This window comes from Sinocyclocheilus rhinocerous, unplaced genomic scaffold (genome assembly GCF_001515625.1).
Source record: "Sinocyclocheilus rhinocerous isolate Xijiao unplaced genomic scaffold, SAMN03320098_v1.1 scaffold1842, whole genome shotgun sequence".
Classification (NCBI taxonomy): domain Eukaryota; kingdom Metazoa; phylum Chordata; class Actinopteri; order Cypriniformes; family Cyprinidae; genus Sinocyclocheilus; species Sinocyclocheilus rhinocerous.
In genome coordinates, this window is record NW_015667292.1 from 171308 (window position 1) to 190423 (window position 19116).

At 39.0% G+C, this 19116-nt stretch overlaps 1 protein-coding gene across 1 annotated transcript in view; it reads left to right on the forward strand.

Moving 5' to 3' along the window:
• pth2ra (parathyroid hormone 2 receptor a) overlaps positions 1 to 19116 on the forward strand; it is an 88816-nt gene that overhangs the window by 63848 nt on the left and 5852 nt on the right. The window contains exons 9-12 of the mRNA XM_016545342.1: positions 5864 to 5930; positions 10764 to 10858; positions 12893 to 13031; positions 14328 to 14369. Coding sequence (XP_016400828.1) covers positions 5864 to 5930; positions 10764 to 10858; positions 12893 to 13031; positions 14328 to 14369 — 343 coding nt within the window. The remainder of the gene's footprint in view (positions 1 to 5863; positions 5931 to 10763; positions 10859 to 12892; positions 13032 to 14327; positions 14370 to 19116) is intronic.

Below are 19116 nucleotides of genomic sequence, written 5' to 3' on the forward strand. Positions count from 1 at the left end.
GGAAAGGGGTCAAATACGCAAAAGATGCTGGAAAACCAAAGAATCTGTGAGACCTGAAGGATTTTTCTGAAGAACAGTGGCCAGTTTAAAGGGTTAGTTCACCCAAAAATGAAAATTCTGTCATTAATTACTCACCCTCGTGTTGTTCCAAACCCGTAAGATCTTCGTTCATCTTTGGAAGACAATTTAAGATATTTTCGATGAAATCTGAGGGCTCTCTGACCCTCCCATAGACAGCAAGGTAACTACCACGTTCAAGGTCCAGAAAAGTACCAAGATGATCGACAAAGTAGTCCGTGTGACATCAGTGGTTCAACTGTAAAGTTACGAAGCTACGAGAATACTTTTTTGCGCAAAGAAAACAAAAATAACGACTTTATTCCACATTTTCATTTTCAACAAGGCAAATAAGTGTGTTAAAATGATCATGGTATTGTTTAGTATTTTATATTTTGTATATGTTTAGTTTGTATAGTTCAAGTGTTAATTCTCATTGATGATGTGGCAATGCAGAGCAAGTGCTAGTTAGAAACTAATTAGATGAGTTAGTGTTTGTCTTGGATCTGTAAATGTTTGTGTTCTTATGTTAAAACACCCCTGCAGTGTTTAAGCTGTTTATCACCAGATCATCTTAATGAAGTGGTGTTTTCAACTCACATTGATGTTGGACCATGCCTGAGGCGTTATCTTTCCCTGTTTATTTTCAAACGCTCGCTGAATGTCATTGTCTTACTCCCTCGAGAGCACAATTTGTATTCTTGCAGCTTATGGTATAAAAGTAAATGTCTTCAAGCAACAACTTGCTGCTTCTCCAGGGGAGAATACTTTATCAACGTAAGGTTTTGTTTTAGCTGTAGTCTTTTTTTTTACAAGTGTTGTTAAGGTGGCCTACTTTAACTGATCACAAATTGTATCTTTAACTTGATCTTTAGTGTATCTTAAACTAAAAGTCACACTGCATAATACATTTTAAGAGGGTCACATACAGGTGTCGCATGACATCAGTTATTCTTTTGCAATATTAGGAAATATCACAAATTAGTTGATATTTTGTAATGCGTTTCAGAACAGATGTTTTCAGAAATTAGGGAAACAATTAATACTGTTATCCCTAAATAGCACAAGGAGACAGATGACATTAATAATAAGACAATAATAAAAGATGTTTACAAGACTATTAACAAGACCCATCTGAAAACAAGAAATGAGTAAAGTACACATTAAGCACAGCAAAATGCTTTTTAAATCACAGCAGCAAAAAACAAAAACAAAAAAAATGCCCCATTTACAGTTATTCTCAATCAATTTGACACATTTCTCCAAACTCAGGTCACTGTTCTCAAAACAGTTAACACAGTGATCGGAGCACTTTGTAACGGTCCTAAACAGATTGTACGTTTTCATTCATTTCATACAAATTACAAATCATGCAAATCATTTTCTCAAAACAATGGGCACAAAACTCTCAAATGTTTTCACAATAGTTAATACAACCAACCAATACTTTAAAATAGCTGAAAAAAGGCTTTACACAAATCACAAACATTTATGTACCATTTGTCCAAACACAACAAACAAAACTGTAATTTGTCATTTTATCAAATGAACATGGTATATTTTCGATTGGCCCTAAACTGATAACTATTCGGATAATTATACACACAACACAGGAAATGCAGTTTTCCTAATTGTTTACACATTTATCACAATTGCTTTAGAGTAATAATAAAACGGAAACTATACAAAGAGCAAGAACAAATATGCAAAAAATAATAAAAAATATTAATAATAAATATAAATATAAGGTGGTGGAGTGGGTAGAGAAAGGGGTGTAATGAGAGAGAAGATGAAGAGGTAGAAAGAGATGAGCAGAGAGGAAGATGTGAGAAAAGAGGAGAGGAGAAGGAAATGGAGAAGAGATGATTAGAGAAGAGGGCATTGGTGTAGTGGAAAGAGCACGAGGAGACAATGTAAGAAGACATGGACATAGAGGAAGTGGACACCAGGGTGGAAGGGGTGGAAGGAGAGGAAGAAGGTGTAGATGTGAAGAAGGTGTCCTCCTTTAGTACTCCTGGGACAACTTCTGTTATTTACTGTAAATGACCAAATATTTTTCAGAATTTAAGTTTGAGATAATTCAGGTGGACAATCAAGATTATTTTGAATGGAACAGAAGCATTGTTGACATGGTGGTGTGAGAAAAGAGGAGAGGAGAAGGAAATGGAGAAGAGATGATTAGAGAAGAGGGCATTGGTGTAGTGGAAAGAGCACGAGGAGACAATGTAAGAAGACATGGACATAGAGGAAGTGGACACCAGGGTGGAAGGGGTGGAAGGAGAGGAAGAAGGTGTAGATGTGAAGAAGGTGTCCTCCTTTAGTACTCCTGGGACAACTTCTGTTATTTACTGTAAATGACCAAATATTTTTCAGAATTTAAGTTTGAGATAATTCAGGTGGACAATCAAGATTATTTTGAATGGAACAGAAGCATTGTTGACATGGTGGTCCAGAACAACATCACCAGCCACAAAGGAAGAGGCCTGTGGAGATGTTGAGACAAGAGCTTGTCAAGCATGGATTCAACCTTCTTACATTTTTTCTCCTATGATGCAAGCGCAGCAAATATTTAGTGTAGATAAAATGCAATGAAATTCTCTTTCAGATGCAAATGAAAGGCAAGATCAATACAGTAATTCAGGATAATTCATGTATACAGCTAACACACACAGGTGTATATACAGTGGTGGCCAAAATGATTAGAACACTAGTATTTTCACCAGCTAAAAAAGGCTGCAATATAACAAAGAGTGAAAAATTTAAGGGGGTCTGAATACTTTCCGTACCCACTTTATATCCACCACTGTGCTGTAAAAGACGGATCTGTAGTCATCAGAAAAGTTTATTTGCAGTTAAACTTGCTGTTAAAGTTGGCACAAACAGTTTAAAGGGGCAATTCGTTTTTTCTCATGGGCAGGTGTTGGATAATTTTTATTTAGTTTATATATACACAATATATATAAAACAAAACTCCCTGTTGAAGAATTGCCATAAATATATATTTTCATTAGCATATTTGTGCATCTACAGCTGAATGTGTTTTATAATCAATAGAGATCACACCTATAGATGTGATGTTAATATTTACTTTTAATAAATGCATTACTAGAAAAAATTGCAGTGCTTCATTTTGCAAGTTGAACTGTTTGGTTAGGATAATTTTGTGTTTATGGCTGTGGTAATTGTTTTGAGAACAAGTACATTGCATTGGAGAAAAGTGTCAAATCGATTGTGAAAAACTGTAATTTCAAGGTTGAGAAGGAAGGGGGAAAAAACAGTTATGTAAAAAAATTAAGACTGGTTGAGATGACTTGGGCCACTTGGGGAAAATAACATGGCAGCGGCTATTTGCACTAAGTGTAAATAGCAATAGATGCTATTTACACTAAGTGAAAATAGCATATTTTCTTGGCGATAGATGCTATTTAGTGCAAATATCATCAAATTTTTAACGATATGCTATTTACACTAAGTGCAGTAGCTATAGATTCTGTTTACACTATGTTACTTATTGCAAATAGTGGTAATTATCTGCACCTCAGTATTGTAGTGCATTATGAAACAGTATGCAATAATAATGTATTGAGTGCAAATTATAATTTTAATTCAAATTATTAAATGGATGCCACCTTATTTGCACAATAAAGCCCTCCATACATCTACCCTAACCCTACCAGATAATTTATTTTTAACCTTTTGATTATTTCCTCCATTTTTATTGAAAATAAATGCCTTTCCGATGTGATATGAGATTTGAAAAGGTAGAAAAATAAATTCAGCAAAAAGCGGTTTAGAACAAAAAGCATGCGCTTTATCATCTACGCCACTGGAAGTTATGTTTACCAAGTGTCTTTTGTAGTGTTGACTATCCCAATCACATGTTGGTGGGCGGAGTTAGTGTAAATAGCCTCTGCCAACAAGGGTGGGTGTTTGCACTTAATGTAAGTAGACACTCCGAAATAATATGATTTGTGTAAGTACGTAACTTACTACTGTATATAGTATATTCTTCAGGCAGCGGCTATTTGCGCTAAGTGTACAGTAAATAGATATATAGGCTATTTACACTAAGTGAAAATAGCAGGATTTCCTTAGCGATATGCTGTTTACACTAGCCTAAGTGCAAATAGCTATAGATTCTATTTACACTGTGTTAAAATAGCAGGAATGTCTGCTATTTATACTACTTATTGCAAATAGTTGCAATTATCTGCTAGTATTGTAGTACATTATAAAACAGTATGCAATAATAACGTATTGAGTGCAAATTATAATTTTAATTCAAATTATTAAATAGATGCCACCTTATTGGGACAGTAAAGCCCTTCCTACACCTATCCTAACCCTACCCGATACTTTATTTTCAACTTTTTGAGTATTTCCTTCATTTTTTGTATTGAAAATAAATGTCTTTCCGATGACATATGACATGTAAAAAGGCAGGGAAAAAAAAGTTTGGCAAAAGGCAGATGCGAATTTGGATCGATCGCATCAAATAGACTACAGCATGCACTTTACCATCTACACCACTGGAGCTGTTGTTTAGCAATCGTGTTTTGTAATGTTGACTATCCCAATCTCACGTTGGTGGGTGGAGTTAGTGTAAATAGCCTCTGCCATCAAGGCAGGCTGTTTGCACTTTGAGTAAATAGACACTCTGTATTCTCTTTATTATATGTGTATTTTATATTTTCTGTTTAGTGTGATTTGTGTGCAATTTTTGAACTTATGCAAGAGTTGAAGAGTTCTGAAGAATAGGGATGATTTTGTAGTTTCTATTCCGAAGCAATAAAGTGTCATTTTGAGCAGGGTTTCTCTCGCCAGTGAGCGTGAAACTCCAGTGTGTGTTTCTTCACACTGTGTGTGTTTCTTGGCTTCTGTTGAAACTTTCATCTATTGAAACTATTTTTCATGGATTACTGCTTTACCAAATGAGCAACCGAAACTCATTTCGAAACTCATTAATTCATTAATTAATTCTGAGGTAATTCATAATGAATGTTCATTATGACTCTAGTTTTTCGCCAGACTGCATGCATTCTGCTTCCCTCTGAATGCTTACAGTATATCCTATTTATGGACAATATCTTCTGCACGACAGATTATCCATTCAGCTGCACATCATAGTAAACATTTGTAATGGGATTATGAATGCCGAAACAAATTGGTGGTAAACAAATGGAAATGAGTGTTATAAAGCGGCGTTTTATAAAGCAAAGGAGTGGGTCAGTGACTTCAAGGAGAGAGAGAGAGACTAAACTAGGTCCTTTTGATCTATACAGTGTGCACAGTGAAGTACAGTATATCATTACTGTGTTAGCACTGCCTCTGGGACTGGAAACTTATCTGCCTCTCTGCCACTGTCTCGCTCTGTGCCTTTTAAATATCCCCTGAATCAGGGGCGTAGCCATCATTTCAGAAGTGAGGGGGACAGAAATGTTATATATATATATATAAGGTTCGACTTTCTGCGCGAGAGCGCCCTCCGGCTTTGAGTATGAATGAAACATACACTGCACGGAATGTTTAGCGCTCCATGATGTTCATCTCGCCTTATTCTGTGTCCGAATAAAACATCAGATCATGCACAGACTATCCTGTCTCTTTGAATTTAAATCTATATTTATTCACACCGGCTCTTGAAAACCTCTATGCGAACACACTTGCCCGAAAAAGTGCGGGGGACGAATTTACGTGATATTAAAAGTGGGGGGGACACGTCCCCCGCGTAATCTACGCCCCTGCCCTGAATCATAATCCATGTGTGCTGGTTAATTTATCATTCGATCTGTCTTTATCTGTGCAGATGCTGGGAGCTGAGTGCAGGAAACATCAAATGGATCTACCAGGTCCCCATTCTGACAGCCATTGGGGTGAGTAAAAGTGAAGTGAAAAACTGTCAGACTCTTAATAAGCACGGCGTGAGAACCAATCGACAGCCTGGGAAACAGTTCAAAGACTGAGGCAATTTTCCCTGAGGAGGGAGAAATCGTCTAACTTTACCTAAACTTTTCTCTTTTCTGTTATTCACCACTGCAAGATGAAAAGCACTTGGCAAAGAAGGCAAATGTCAGAAGAACTGGCAAGAACATTACCATAATTACAACGTGCATGTGTGTGTTTCTGCCAGTTCTACCAATTACTGGATGCAGACAATAACATGATTCAGACATGGGCACAGTCAGGAGAGACCGAAGCGTCTCAGCAGGGGTGCCTACATGGTAACCTCATTTCGCCTTTCTAGTTCATTATGTTCATTTAGAAATGATGAATTAAAAAATGGGATTTATTTATCACTTTCAAATTGAAGTGATGGTTTACAGCTGCTGCTTTAACTATTCAGATACTCGACTGCCAAGGTAACATTAGCCATGCATACATGTAAGTGATGTACAGTGGAACCCAAAATATTTGATCACTTAAAAATGAATGGCATTGCATTAGATAAAAAAAATAAATAAAAATATCAGACCAAGTGGTGACTCTAGAGCTTTTCTCAGAAATAGCTTTCTTGGTGTTTTTGCTCTGAAAATGTGTTTTTAGTTCTCTTCAAGTTTACACCATTGTCAGAGTAACCGTATAGTTCATCACATTAACTGTGAACATACTGTACTGTTTGACAATCAGTTTTTAAACAGTGCATTTATTACACAATATACTGTTTAAAAGTTTTTTTTAGAAATAATACTTTTGCTTCGACTTTTATATTGTTACAAAAAAATCTAATAAATGCTGTTCTTTTAAATTAGCATCAGAGAATCCTAAATAAAAATAGTATCAATGTTTCCACAAAAATATTAAGCAACACAGCCGTTTTTAACATTGACAATAATAAGAAAAGTTTCTTGAGCACCAAATAAAAATATTAGAATGATTTCTGAAGGATCATGTGACATTGAACACTGGAGTAATGGCTACTGAAAATTCAGCTTTGCCATAAAAAAATTCTAAAATTGAAAACAGTGATTTATTATTTCGCAATATAACTGTTTTCTCCTGTATTTTTGATCTTAATAAATGCAGCCTTCTTAAGCATGACCCGCTTCTTTATATATATCTACATATATCTATAACAGGGGCAAGGGATTCAGTGCCTCCTTAAAATATTTGATGAGAATAAAATTTGTAGTACAAAAATAAAACAACGGCAATATTATAAAATATATCATTAACAAGTATATAAATCACTCATTTTTCTAAAGAAACATTGTCCAACAGCAACACCAGCAGGTAAAGTTACAGCCGGAGTATGCACCTCTCTCGCCTCCCCTGAGCCCATTGAGTTTTAACAGACCCCCTAAAGCATGAGGTGAGTTTGGTGGGGGGGGTAACTGAGAATGAATGGGGGGAAGTCACATGAGAGGAGGCAATGCCTCCATCGCAATATGATTGTATATGACTGGTTATATTCGGCTGTGACTGGTTCATGACAAATCTTTTATGTCAAAATAAGACTTGAAATAGTGTGTGACCACTATTTACCGAGCTTTGATGAGTGAAGATCTGAAAATTAAAAAAATAGTTAAAAGTGAACTATTAAAAAGAATAGCTGCACATAAGTTCACAAATAAAATGTATTAAGTTGTTACTGCCTTGAGTTATTATTTGGGAATAAATGCAAAATGCTTAAAAACACTAACTTGATGAGATTCATATTTGGCTTTAAAGGAGACATATTATGCCCCTTTTTTACAATATGTAATATAAGTCTCAGGTGTACCCAGAATGTGTCTGTGAAGTTTCAGCTCAAAATACCCCACATATCATTTATTATATCATTTTGAGTTTTGGTTCTGATTATAATTTTTATCGCGCTGAAATCGTGTTTTAAACCATATTAGTTTAAACTTCTGATATACGGTTTTCTGAGTGCACACATCTGAAGCACACGGACAGAAAGCGGCTGTCACAGCATGTGAGTACTAAACTAAGTTCTCATTCACACACAAGTTTACGTTAAAAACACACGAGTTACAAAATGTTGTTCTTCAATGGATTATTATTTGAAAAGAATCGTATGCTACAGAACCCTTGAAGTTCAAGGCGTTTAGGTCATTTTATAATACTCTACAGCACAATCAGTTCTCCATCACTGTATGTCTCTTCAAGGATACAGAGGCTGGCAGGTAACTGCATAGCTAAAAGATTAGTCAGACATCAATGCATTATATATAATAAATGGAATCTTCAGTAACAAAACTGGGTTTGAGTAGATGTTATTTTTTTGGCAAAATAATTATTTGAAACTGAATCACAATAACCATTTAAAGACCCACAAAAAACTGGAAATTCTTTATATTAATTTAAATTTTTATTCATTTCCAGTGGATTTAGGTCTCAGGTTGGCTTTGTTGCTTTTTTTTTTACATTTTGCTAAAATATTTGTAACTTTTCATTATTTGTAAATGTAATTTACACTCATTAAATAGATATTTTATATTAATTGTTATATAGGGATTATACATGCTGTTTGCATGGCATCATATCAAGCATTTAAGAGACGTGTTTATGTGTGGATGTTGTGTGCATACATAAATAGACTCACTTGCTTTGGTTGAAGGTTTTAGTAATAGCCGTACTGGTAAGAGATTAAACTGTGTACATCCAACTGTTCATATATCTTCTGTGCACATCAAGAAAATGTTGTATTCTGTGGGGATGATGAAGCTGCCTCAGCATGACTACTTTTATCCACAGCCTTGTTTAACTTGTGCCAGGCAGCACAGCTGGACTTCTCCTTACAAGTTACATGCGCAAGGCAATTGAAGTTGGTGTGATTGGTGTGTGTGGTTGTAAAAAAAAATGATTCCAACTTTATAATGCATGAATTTTGCCCCAGAAAAAAAAAGACTGAAAATCACTGAACGGTCCTCAGTTCCATTTCAGGCTGATCTACTCAGACACTAAAATGATGATATTTCACACTGAGTACGTTTGGACAACAATAATCCGATTTTAACACGTTTAAGACAATACTCTGATTAAGAATCTACCATGTAAACAGAGATTTTTGATTACCTTAATCCGGCTAAAGTCATATTAGCAGTAAACAAATCGAATTAAGACATGTGGAGTATTCCTATTTTAGTCGCATTACTGAAGTGCAGTATAGACATGTAAACACCTTAATCACATTATTACCGTTAGGGATGCACCGATCAGTGTGTCATTTAGGTTCACACATTTACAAACACTGAAAGATTAAGCATAGAATCATTTTTTGAATGATTTATTTTTTAGCCATCTCACATACTTTGATACTTGTTTTGTAACTACTGTATATGGTTGTAAAATGTTAAACAGCGATTGAGCAGGCAGTGAATTTATATGTCCAACCTTTCCTTCTGCCTCACAAGTAGGCTACTATATAATTATAAGACAGTGAAAAAAAATTCCGGTTGTGCTTTTTCTCCTCATTGCTGATGTACAGTTTAAAAATACTGTACAATACATTAATACTGTGATATACTAATGCTGTTATTCAAACGCATTGTGGCTGTTGTGGATGGACGGATAACAATTAGTAGGAAAGTCAGATCTATAATGAGAATAAAATCTGGCCAATGATGATTCATATGTTACAAACTGTAAAGGCACATTTGCATTTTTTCCCATACTCCCACTGAACAGATGGTGGATATGGGGGCAATATTCTGTAGAAGGGGTCATTTAAATGCGTGATTGCCATGATTGAAAATGACATCATAGTTTTCCTGTTGCATGTCAAAGAGCACCGCAGGTTCTTAATGGATGAAATGTGGTGGGTTTTTGTTTAGAGATAATACCAGTCATTTTTTGTCTTTTCAGTAATTTTAATGTCTTCTTGTTCTTTTTGAGGAATAGAAATGTGTGTATGCAAGCATTGCTGTTCAGTCAACCTATTTATGTTAATTTCTATAGGTCATTTTCAAAGCGACCTTCTGTTTGTCTTGCCTTTGGCCACCCCTGCACCAAACATCAGTTATCATTAAGACTTTTTTTAAACAAACTTTTGTGGTTACTGCACAAATGTTTGCACACTGTATAAAGTGTATCTTAATATAGCTTTAAAACATTTTTGTATACTTTAGTCTTTTGAGGTGTTCATTTATCATGTGTGCACTACTTCGTATCATAATTCATGTTGTTCAACAACACCAGTGTTTATAGGAGAGCTATGTATGTTTCTTCATTAATTATTCATGCACAGCCAAGCAATCTAAATAGCGCTAAAAACACTTTTTAGTACATAGCTATACATAATAGAAAACGAAAGAAATTAATTTCAGAATAAAGTTACACACCAAATAATGCATCTATATCTGAGTCCTTTTTGTATGTGAAATGCTGAATTGCAAAAACTTAAATTATACCCTTATGACCCTAAACCATATTTTCTGCTCCCAGAATGCTTTTTTTTTCTTATTGATTCCAGACTGAGCTTAAAATCTCATGCACAGACATCCCACTCATTATGATTAAGCAGATGGAAATTAACATTTTTCAAATGACATCCCCGCTCATTTGGGAAAAAGCAGCCATACACATCACTTAGCCGGTCATCTGCCAGTGACCCTTGACAGGCTTTATTGTCCAGATATGCATAATGGATAAAATCCTCAGTCCCTATTACAGGTTTCAGTTACTCAAATTATATTTAGACAGAAGAAGGGATTTTATTAAGTGTCACCTCTTACAGTTATTTCTCTTGGCTCTTTCTTTCTCAGCTGAACTTCATCCTGTTTGTGAATATTGTGAGGGTTCTCGCCACCAAGATCCGCGAGACCAACGCAGGCAGATATGACACACGGAAACAGTACAGGTTTGTGCATCCACTTCCACTGAGCCTGTTTTTATGCATTCAAGTGCCTTTAAATTGTGAATTCAGTGTTATACCAGCCCAAATTGTCTGTGTCATTACAGCAGCATCATCTCTGCTATTAGACTGCAAAGAATGGAAACTGTCCCTACAGAAACTATTTTTTTCCTTATGTAATTTAGGCAAAATCTTTCATCTGACAGCTTAAAGGCAGAATAGCCTGTGGCTAAGAGATGCTGCGATAATAAGCCTACTCATTCTGCAGCTTGATTGTGGTTTCCATCATTCCATCATGTGCTGAAATCAGTGTCGCATTGCACTGGATATTATAGATTTGATCTTGTTACACGCTGAAAGAAAATCTTTAGCTTCCATTTTTGTCTGGCTTTGAAAAAAAAATGCTTTTAGACCCTATAAATGCACATTTGGGTTTGGCATGTCAAAATGTTATTCTGGATGCTCCCTAAAAGAATCCAGTTTGGAGCAAACACAATGCCAATAGATGTCATTTTGTGCGACTAATAACAGTAATCAATTTGATCATTGCTGCCTCCCTGCTAAGTAGCAGCATGTAGAGTCACAGGTGTCAGCTTGCACAGCTGGTAGAACAGACATAAATACACAGTCATATTTGCAAACACAGTGAATAGTGCATTTTGCTCAGCCAAAGAGAACTTTGTCATAAATTCAATAGAAATACATTTGTAATGCAAATATGAATGCTCGTACGTCACATCATTTTGACTCTCATTTGGTACAACGCTCCTTTTACTGGAACACTATGGTTGTTCAAACTTAGCGGGGCTTCAATTAAAAGAGGATTTGTACCTCATGATCTTCCAGCATTGCTTTTTTCCAATTATTTTTCATGATACTTTTCATGACTAATTTGCAAGACATTGGCAGGCAAGGCGTAGCAGTTAAAAAAGATCTTGCACTTGTCTTTATTCTGATTAAAGCCACACGGAGGCGTGTGGAATGTCATTCATCAAACACAGATTAAAGACAAACTTGAATTCGTAATATCACATCTACGTCACACACCGTATTTGGCGTCATCGGCCAACACAAATATCTCACTGAGATCAAAAAGTGTTACATGTTGCTTGACTGGGGATATTTCAACGGTGGTCGCATGGCAGTAAAGATTCTGTGTTATTATAAACAGGGTGAAACTGTGCATTATATCACTTGATAGTGATATAAATGCATTTCTTTTTTCTTTTTTTTTTGACAGTGACAATTTCAAATAAAAATTCATCAAATGTCATCATTTACTCACCTTACTTTCTTCTGTGGAACAAAAAAGGAGATGTTAGGCAGAATGTTTACTCTTTTTGTGTGAAATTGAATAGGGACAGATGCTGTCAATCTTCAAAAATGATAAAAAAACAAAAAACAAAGGTTATTGTGCCCTATATTCATAGTCGACTGAATCCATGTGATAACTTTGTAGTGAAGAGGATGATTCTTAGCAAATAATGTCTTTAGTTTGTGAAGTCTTAGACATATAGCACCATATAGCACACAAGGTATATAGACCTCTTTAATTATGCTTTTATACTTTTGTTGGAGCTCAATATCCATCCCTGTTTATTGAAAATACCAGCCTGAAGATTCTGCCTAAAGGTGTGATTACATTAGTGAAACTTTGTAGTAAAATGGGTCCATTGTGAGTAGTAAAGCAATGCGTGAAGCAGGTCACTTCCAAACCAAACAGCTTGGTAAACAGCAATTGGTAATATTGGTATATATTATATCATGTTAGTAAATGCAGCAAATTTGCATGTTTAAGGTTCAACAGTCTTAAATCAGATGGGAAATCGGCATGGGGAAATTAGTCACAGAGTATCCCCGTGCAATTTCCAATCATGCTGATTCCATATGACATGACAACATTTCACTCTCTGAAATTTGCTGTACAAAGGTTACTGCAAATTCATACAGGTTTGGAATGGCATGAGGGTGAGTAAATAACAGATTTTTTTTGAGTGAATCCCTTTAATTCATAGAAGATTTTAATTTCTCTCTGTTCAGGAAGCTTGCCAAATCCACGCTTGTGTTGGTGTTTGTGTTTGGAGTGCACTACATTGTGTTTGTTGGGATGCCGCACACATTCGAAGGTCTTGGCTGGGAGGTGCGGATGTATTGTGAGCTGTTCTTCAATTCTTTCCAGGTACTTGGGAACGATGCCTTTATTGCATGAATAGCTAATGTAATCAGTGATCTCTGCAAGTCAAGATGCATATGTTTTTCTTTTGATAATCCAAAAATCATAAATTCAAATGTGTATTTTAGCATCATTTATATAAATGCCGTGCATGTATTTTGCATGATTTATTATTGATTTGGTAGAAATGTTATAAAAAAGAGAAGGAAAAACACTCTTTATTTACAAGTCACTGATGACATGCAATTTTTAAAAACTGATCTGGCAATGAATGTTTTTTTGTTTTTTTTTTGCATTAAAAATTATTTCTTGTACTACGAAAATACTCAACTACTGCAGAGGAAGAATTAAGAAAAAAATTAAGAAATGTGTTTATAATTTCATAAACTCAGAAAATGTAAAAAAAAAAAAAATTAAGTCACTTTCTTCTAAATCTAAATTAATGTTAATGGTCTCTTACAAACCTTGTGGCAAAGCAAAAGAGAAAAATCTGGTTTCTTTGGGAAAGCTCAGATATTTAGCACTGGTTGTACAAAATATGCATGGTAATAATTTACAACTAGTAAATATAATTAAAAGTAACATCGGCCCACAGATGTTGATGAGAATTTTGCTTACATGTAAATGCTTGTTGCACAAACTGTTAAAAAAATTAAATGTTTAAGTAGTAGCATGTAAGACAGAGAAATATATTGACAGGTCAATCCAATTCACAGCACTCCAAATAGGCTTGACATCTCATGACACACCATTGATTTCTGTTTGAGATGTTCGGTTGTCTTAAATGACAGGTGCTGGTTAGGTTAAGAGTCTTTTATCTGGAGCTTGATGACACGATTCAGTGCTTGTCCTTCCCAAGAAGAATACATCACTTCCCTTTATACTTGCAGTATCTTCAGAAACACAGCCACATTCACAGAACTTGGTAATACAATAAAATAATTTAATGACATTAACGTTTAATTTGTTTTTAGGCTGTTAAATATAATAGGCCTATATAAACTAAACAGATGGTCAGTGTCAACTGTAATTAATTAAATACCTAATATAAAAATAATGATTCCAAATCACTGAAAACAATTTGTGACCAAGAAAAAAAACATGGACCAGTGCATAATTAACTGTGCTGTAATGTACGTATTATGAACATTTTCCAGAGATGAATACTTTTTTTCTTAATCACTGACTCACAACTAAACTTACAAATGAAAATCAAAACTTATTATTACGGGAGTCAGTAGTTTGAAACTTTTGCACTGTGTTGAGACATCGCGCCAACACTTATTTTTGTTTCTCCTCTAGGGCTTCTTTGTGTCAATCATCTACTGCTACTGTAATGGAGAGGTGAGCATCAACAAAGCTGCTTTACAATAATACGGGGGTTATCACAGGATATGCTATTGCGTTCTGTGCTATGTTCTCATTGGTTTTTGACACTTTAACCACTGCATTGTGTCTAATTTTTTTGCAGCATTAAGCGTTTTCAGGCTAAGAGCACACTTTAAGACTAAAAATTGTTGCCCAGTCACACATGTAAAGACTTCTTGCTTCTTGTTTTCTGTTGTGCTAGTACACAAATAATCATAGACCACACTCTTAAATGTAAAGGTTCTTTATTGGATTCTGTGGTTCCATGAAGAACCTTTAACATTCCACAGCCACAGCATGCCACAGCCATATCACCCTGCAGCCCAAGACTGGTTACCCACTGTAACTAACCAGGGTTGAGCCTGGTCAGTACCTGGATGGGAGAGCTCCTGGGAAAATGCTCCGGTTACTCACGTAACCTCGGTTCCCTGAGATAAGGGAATGAGCATTGCGTCGTCATTGACAACTGCTTGGGGGAAACTCCTGTTTACTCTTGTTACTGAAGCTTGATTTGTTAACGTTTGTGCGAACATCCAAATTTTAGAATCTAATAAAGGTAGACGGCGACGACCAGCCGGCGGCCGCACAAATCTCCCCAATAGCAATTCCACTGGACCAGGCCCAAGAGGAGGCCATTCCTCTGGTAGAATGGACCCTCACACCTAAAGGGCATTGCAAACCAGCTGAGGCATAAGCCAGAGCTATAGCGTCTACTATCCAATGAGATAGTCTTTGCTTTGTGACAGGCAGCCCTTTAGAGCGGCCTCCAAAGCACACAAAAAGCTGCTCTGATTGTCTGAAAGACTCCGAGCGCTTAATGTAAACTCACAGTGGAACATAACAAGTTGGGACCTTGTTCGCCATCCGTTCCAAGGAGGCCTAAAAGGAAAATGACTTGGGCTCTAAACGGAGTTGAGAGCACCTTTGGTACATAACCGCTGCGCGGCTGGAGAACGACTTTACAGTCATTGGGTCCAAACTCAAGACAGGAAGCACTGACAGACAGAGCTTGCAAGTCCCCTACTCACTTAACTGACGCCAGGGCCAAAAGCAGAGCGGTTTTGAGTGTCATGACCCTTAAGCCGGCTGTTTGAAGCAGCTCAAAGGGGGAGCTCTTGAGCGCTCTCAGGACTATAGACAAGTCCCATACTGCCACCATCCTAGGACGAGGAGGGTTTAACCGCCGAGCGCCTCTAAGAAACTTAACGACCAAGTCGTTCCTGCCAATTGTCCGGCCAGCCTCGAGAGAATGATGATTCGCCGCGATGGCTGCCACATAGACTTTGAGCGTGGAAGGGGTGCGCCCCTTATCCAGCAGCTCCTGCAAAAAGGTTAGCACGTCACATGATACCGGATCCTGGTTCCGTGCTGAACACCAGTCACTGAAGACTGACCACTTGAGGGCATAGAGGCGTCTTGTAGATGGAGCTCTAGCCTCTAAAATGGTATTAATGACTCTCGCTGGGAATTGGCTAGACTCCCGTCCAGTGGCCAGACATGAAGGCTCCACAGTTCCGGCTGGAGATGCCAAATTTTGCCCTGCGCCTGCGAAAGAAGGTCTCTCCTCAGTGGTATTGGCTACGGTGCTGCAGATAGCAGCTGGATCATCTCCGGAAACCAGACTTGGTTCCTCCAGAGAGGGGCCATGAGGAGGAGAGAGCACTTTGTGTCCCTGACTCGCCTGATAACCTGAGGTAGCAGGGCGATCAGAGGGAAGGCATACAGGCGGGTGTTGGGCTAATCGTGGGCCAGAGCATCCTTGAAAAATAGGGTGGGCAGTGATAGTTGTCTTCGGAGGTGAAGAGGTCGACCTCTGCCCTGCTGAAAACTGACCAGATCATCTGAACCGTCTGGGGATGTAGCCTCCATTCCCCTGGAGCTACATTGTCCTTTGACAACATACCTGCTCCCTGGTTCAGTCTGCCCGGCACATGAACCGCTCGTAGTGAGAGGAGTTCTCTCTGTGCCCAAAGCAGGAGACGTCGAGTCATCCTGTGAAGGGGACGTGACCTGAGGCCGCCTTGGCGGTTGATATAGGCCACCACCGTCGTGTTGTCCAACCGGACCAGGACTTATATAGCAGTTGGCTCCGCCCCCTTCTGGCAGGCTCGAGCACCATTGGTTTGTGCAACTACACAAATGTTAACAAATCAGGCTTCAGTAACAGATAATACAGGCGTTTCCCCAAGCAGTCGTCAATGACGACACAACGGGAGTTACCTTTCGATAAGGAACAACATATTTTCAATGGGTTACCACAATGACTTAAGTCGACTAATCAGATTTTAGTTGACTAATCTAAACTAAAAACCCTTAAAACCTTTTTTTTTACTTGCTGCAATAAAAGGCACAACTGTTGTGGCTGTCTGTGACATACTGTCCTATTTAATTGCAGCATAAGTGACAACCAAGCCCCAAACACCTATTACCTTTATCTTTACAACAACGGCAAAGCAGAAGATCGGCTGCCAGTCCACTTGATCAGCTCCTGCAACCTAGACATCTACACCTTTCCATTTGACATTCAAAACTGCACGTACACATTTGGCTCTTACAAGCATACAAGTAAGTAATATTTTTTAGGCTGTCCATTAAAGTTCAGAGGAGTTCTCTCTGTGCCCAAAGCAGGAGACGTCGAGTCATCCTGTGAAGGGGATGTGACCTGAGGACGGACCAGGATGTGGTGCCCCTTTAAAGCCTGTGTTATACTTTCCACATGAGCAATCCGGAAGCGTACACGGACAGCGCGGACGCGGACTACTTGTATCTATACTACCGAAAGCATATGCTGATGGTCCGCTCCATGGACGTGTTCCATATATGCGCAGTAGATCGGCTTGAACAGTAAATAAACATGTGAACAAACAATTGCCCACAGTTATTGCACATCTGGCTGTCTTTATATTGTTTTATCGACGGATTGTACAGCTTCGAGTAGCAACAGGCTTATTCACACAACCTGCGCATGCGCAGTTGGTGCTTTTGTAGCCTACTGACCCTAGTGGACTAGCTTACGCGGAAAGTATAACACAGGCTTAAGGCAGGCAGGAAGGTTTTCAGGGCTAGACAGACCGCCATCATTTCGAGGCAGTTGATATGTAGGCATCGCTCGTGGGTCGACCAGGAGACATACGCCGGGTTGCCCTCGTACAGAGCGCCCCAGCCTGAGCCGGAGGCATACGTCATGACCACCTTCCTTCTGGAGGTTGTTCCCAACTGCACGCCTGACTGACAGGCGAGAATTTATCCAAGGAGCCAAAGCTTTGATGCAGCGATGGGTTACCTTGACATAAAAGCGGCCCAGGCACCAGGCGTGAGACGGAACGCGGGCTTTTAGCCAGAGTTGAAGGGGACGCATGTGAAGCAGGCCCAGGGGAATAACCGAGGAGGCAGCCACCATGAGGCCGAGCATCCTCTGAAATGCCCTCAGGGGACGTGCAGTCCCCAACCTGAAAGATGCCGCCGCTCGCTGGATAGTCAGGAAGCGTTCCGGCGTAATCCAAGCTCTCATCTTTACAGAGTCAATGACTGATCCCAGAAAGGACACTTGCTGTCTGGGAATCAGAAAATTCTTGGATGGGTTGATTTTCAGCCCAAGACACTCTAGGTGGTTGAGCAACAACGACCTGTGAGCGATGAGCTGCCGTTCTGAGTCGGCTAGTACTAGCCAGTCGTTGAGGTAGTTCAATATGCGGATTCCCATCTGTCTTAGAGGGGAAAGAGCTGCGTCTACGCACTTCGTAAAAGTGCTGGGGGCCAGGGACAGACCAAACGGTAGAACCGTATACTGATAGGCCACTCCCTCAAAGGCGAATCTCAAGAACGGTCTGTGACGGGGCGCTATTTGGATGTGAAAGTAAGCGTCTTTCAGATCCACAGACAGAAACCATTCCTCGGGGTGAATTTGCGCGAGCATCTGCTTCAAAGCCAACATTCTGAACGGCCGTCACATGAGGGCCCGATTCAGATGTCTGAGATCAAGAATCGGTTCGAGGAAGTATCGGCTGTAGAAGCCTGACTCGCTGTTCGCTAAGGGGACCATTTCCACTGCACCCTTTGCAAGCAGTGTTTGCACGTCGGCTCGAAGAACATTAGATTCATTGTCCTGCACAGAAGTCTGCACAACACCTCTGAACACAGGTGGCCTGCGAGCGAACTGAAGCGAGTAGCCTCGTTGTATAGTTTTCAGAACCCAATCTGACACGCTGGGAATGGCTTTTCAAGCCATCAGCCGAGCGGCCAGAGGCTCTATTTTTATTGATGACGGCTCGCCGCCCGAAGGTGGAGAACTGACGTGTGAATGTAGGAAGAGGAAATTTGTTCTTTAAGGTATTTGGGTCCGCTATCACAGCGGTAGTGTTTCGTGGCACACGCTGAACTGGCAGGAGGTGCCGCGCTAAAAAACCTCCACCGCTCAGAGATGCTCAAAGGGGTGGGGAATGATCGCGAGCCTTCTTCAAGGGGGTTCCGGCATTTGCGAGAACTTGCCCTCTCCTCTTCCTCTCTGCACGCAGATCAGGACGATTTCTTAGGCTCAGGGTCCAGCACTACACGAGGGCAGGGACCTTTCCGCTTCAGGAAGGGATACCTCCTTGCCGTCCGGGGGTGCTGCTGGATGTCAAGCTCTGGCTTGTGAGAGAGCTGAGGCTGTGCCGTCTTTGCAGGCTGCTGTGTGGACGCTGGCTTGAGGCGGCTTGGAACAGTCGCTGTGCTGGAGCGCTTA